General features: G+C 47.8%; 1 protein-coding gene across 1 annotated transcript in view; it reads right to left on the reverse strand.

Moving 5' to 3' along the window:
• The window catches only part of LOC119425951 (probable ATP-dependent RNA helicase ddx6), a 16,660-nt gene that overhangs the window by 13,926 nt on the left and 1,126 nt on the right, over positions 1 to 1,608 (reverse strand). The window contains exons 3-4 of the mRNA XM_037693508.1: positions 760 to 889; positions 537 to 683 (exon numbers count right to left, since the gene is read on the reverse strand). Of these exons, the coding sequence (XP_037549436.1) occupies positions 537 to 683; positions 760 to 889 (277 nt within the window). The remainder of the gene's footprint in view (positions 1 to 536; positions 684 to 759; positions 890 to 1,608) is intronic.

A 1,608-nucleotide genomic window follows, 5' to 3' on the forward strand; every position in this document is an offset into this window, starting at 1 on the left:
ACAAGACAAACAACAACAACAGCCGCGAGACAAACAACAACAATAGCCAAGAGACAAACAACAACAACAATAGCCGAGAGACAAACAACAATAGCTGAGAGACAAACAACAACAGCCGCTGCAAGACAAACAACAACAATAGCCGCTGCAAGACAAACAACAACAGCCGAGAGACAAACAACAACAACAGCTGAGAGACAAACAACAACAACAGCCGAGAGACAAACAACAACAACAGCCGCGAGACAAACAACAACACAAACAACAACAAGAGCTGCGAGACAAACAACAAAAAGAGCCGCGAGACAAACAACAACAGCTGAAAGACAGACAACAGCAGCTCACAACAAAAACTAATGTTTACACTCAGCAGATTAACTCTAGTACATTTTACCATCTGCTTGATGTACTGCAAGTTTCACTGCAAACGATGATAGTTTTTATAATCTGCGTCCCTCTGAGGGATGGGATTATTTATTCTGGTTGTTCCTGACCCAACATTTGTCTCAGATTATTTCAGATTATTGGGCCGTTACCCGTCTCGTCCAGGCGCATGATGTCGTCCCGCAGGTTGGTGCCTCCGGTGGTCGCCATGACTTTGACTCCGCCCAGGTGTTTGCTGATCTGGATGCAGATCTGACTCACCTGCAGCGCCAGCTCACGGGTCGGCACCATGACCATGGCTGCAGCGGGACAAACAGAGCAGGTTAGAGAGGAGCCGGAGGTCCGATCACCACTGGGCCCGGACCCCCGCCTCACCCTGTATGTGGTCCTTCTTCAGGTCTATCCTCTCCAGCAGCGGGATGAGATACGCTCCGCTCTTCCCCGTCCCGTTCTTGGCCCGAGCCAGGATGTCCCGTCCCGACAGCGCGATGGGGATGCTCTCCTCCTGAGGAGGAACCAGCAGACCGTCAGGTTCAGCACAAACCTCCCCGAGCTCATTAGACACTTCATGTTTTTAATGTTGGACCTCAGTTTGAAGAAACAGGTTCTTTTCTGACCAGACTGACGAGCTAAAGACTAGTCTGACCAGAACCAAAAGCTCCAGAACCAAACGGATCGTTGTCTTAAAGACCTCCGACTGCCTGCACACCCTGGCCTTAATGTTGTTTGTGACTCGTGAAACTTAGAATTACTTCAAACATGAGACGCTCATTACATTTTTCACCTAAAGACATCTCCGTTATTTTACTGGTGCAATGCATTCTGGGACGATGGCGTACATCGATGGTTGTAGTGGAGACGAAACACGAGGAGTCGAGCTAAAAGTGATAACGTCTGGAAGCTGAGCAGTTCAAACCAAAGAGCCGAACAACAAAATATCTAAACTTCAAACTGAACAGAGCAACACGGCCGCTTCATTTACCCAGAATGCTTTGCAGCATAAATGGTGTGTCTGTGTGTCATTAAGATTTTAAAAGTTAGAAAAACGTCACATTTTTACAGCTGAAGTTACCATTAATGAAATAAGCTCAGCTGATTCGTGCAAACACCGTTTAACGAACTGTTCATTCTGGATTATTCAGGCAGAAATATGTAAACATCCCGCAGGAAGCGCTCCGAGCTGCGCAGGAAGGAAGCGCTCTGAGCTGCGCAGGAAGGAAGCGC

Source organism: Nematolebias whitei, chromosome 19 (genome assembly GCF_014905685.2).
Source record: "Nematolebias whitei isolate Nwh7 chromosome 19, NemWhi1, whole genome shotgun sequence".
NCBI classification, from domain to species: Eukaryota; Metazoa; Chordata; class Actinopteri; order Cyprinodontiformes; family Rivulidae; genus Nematolebias; species Nematolebias whitei.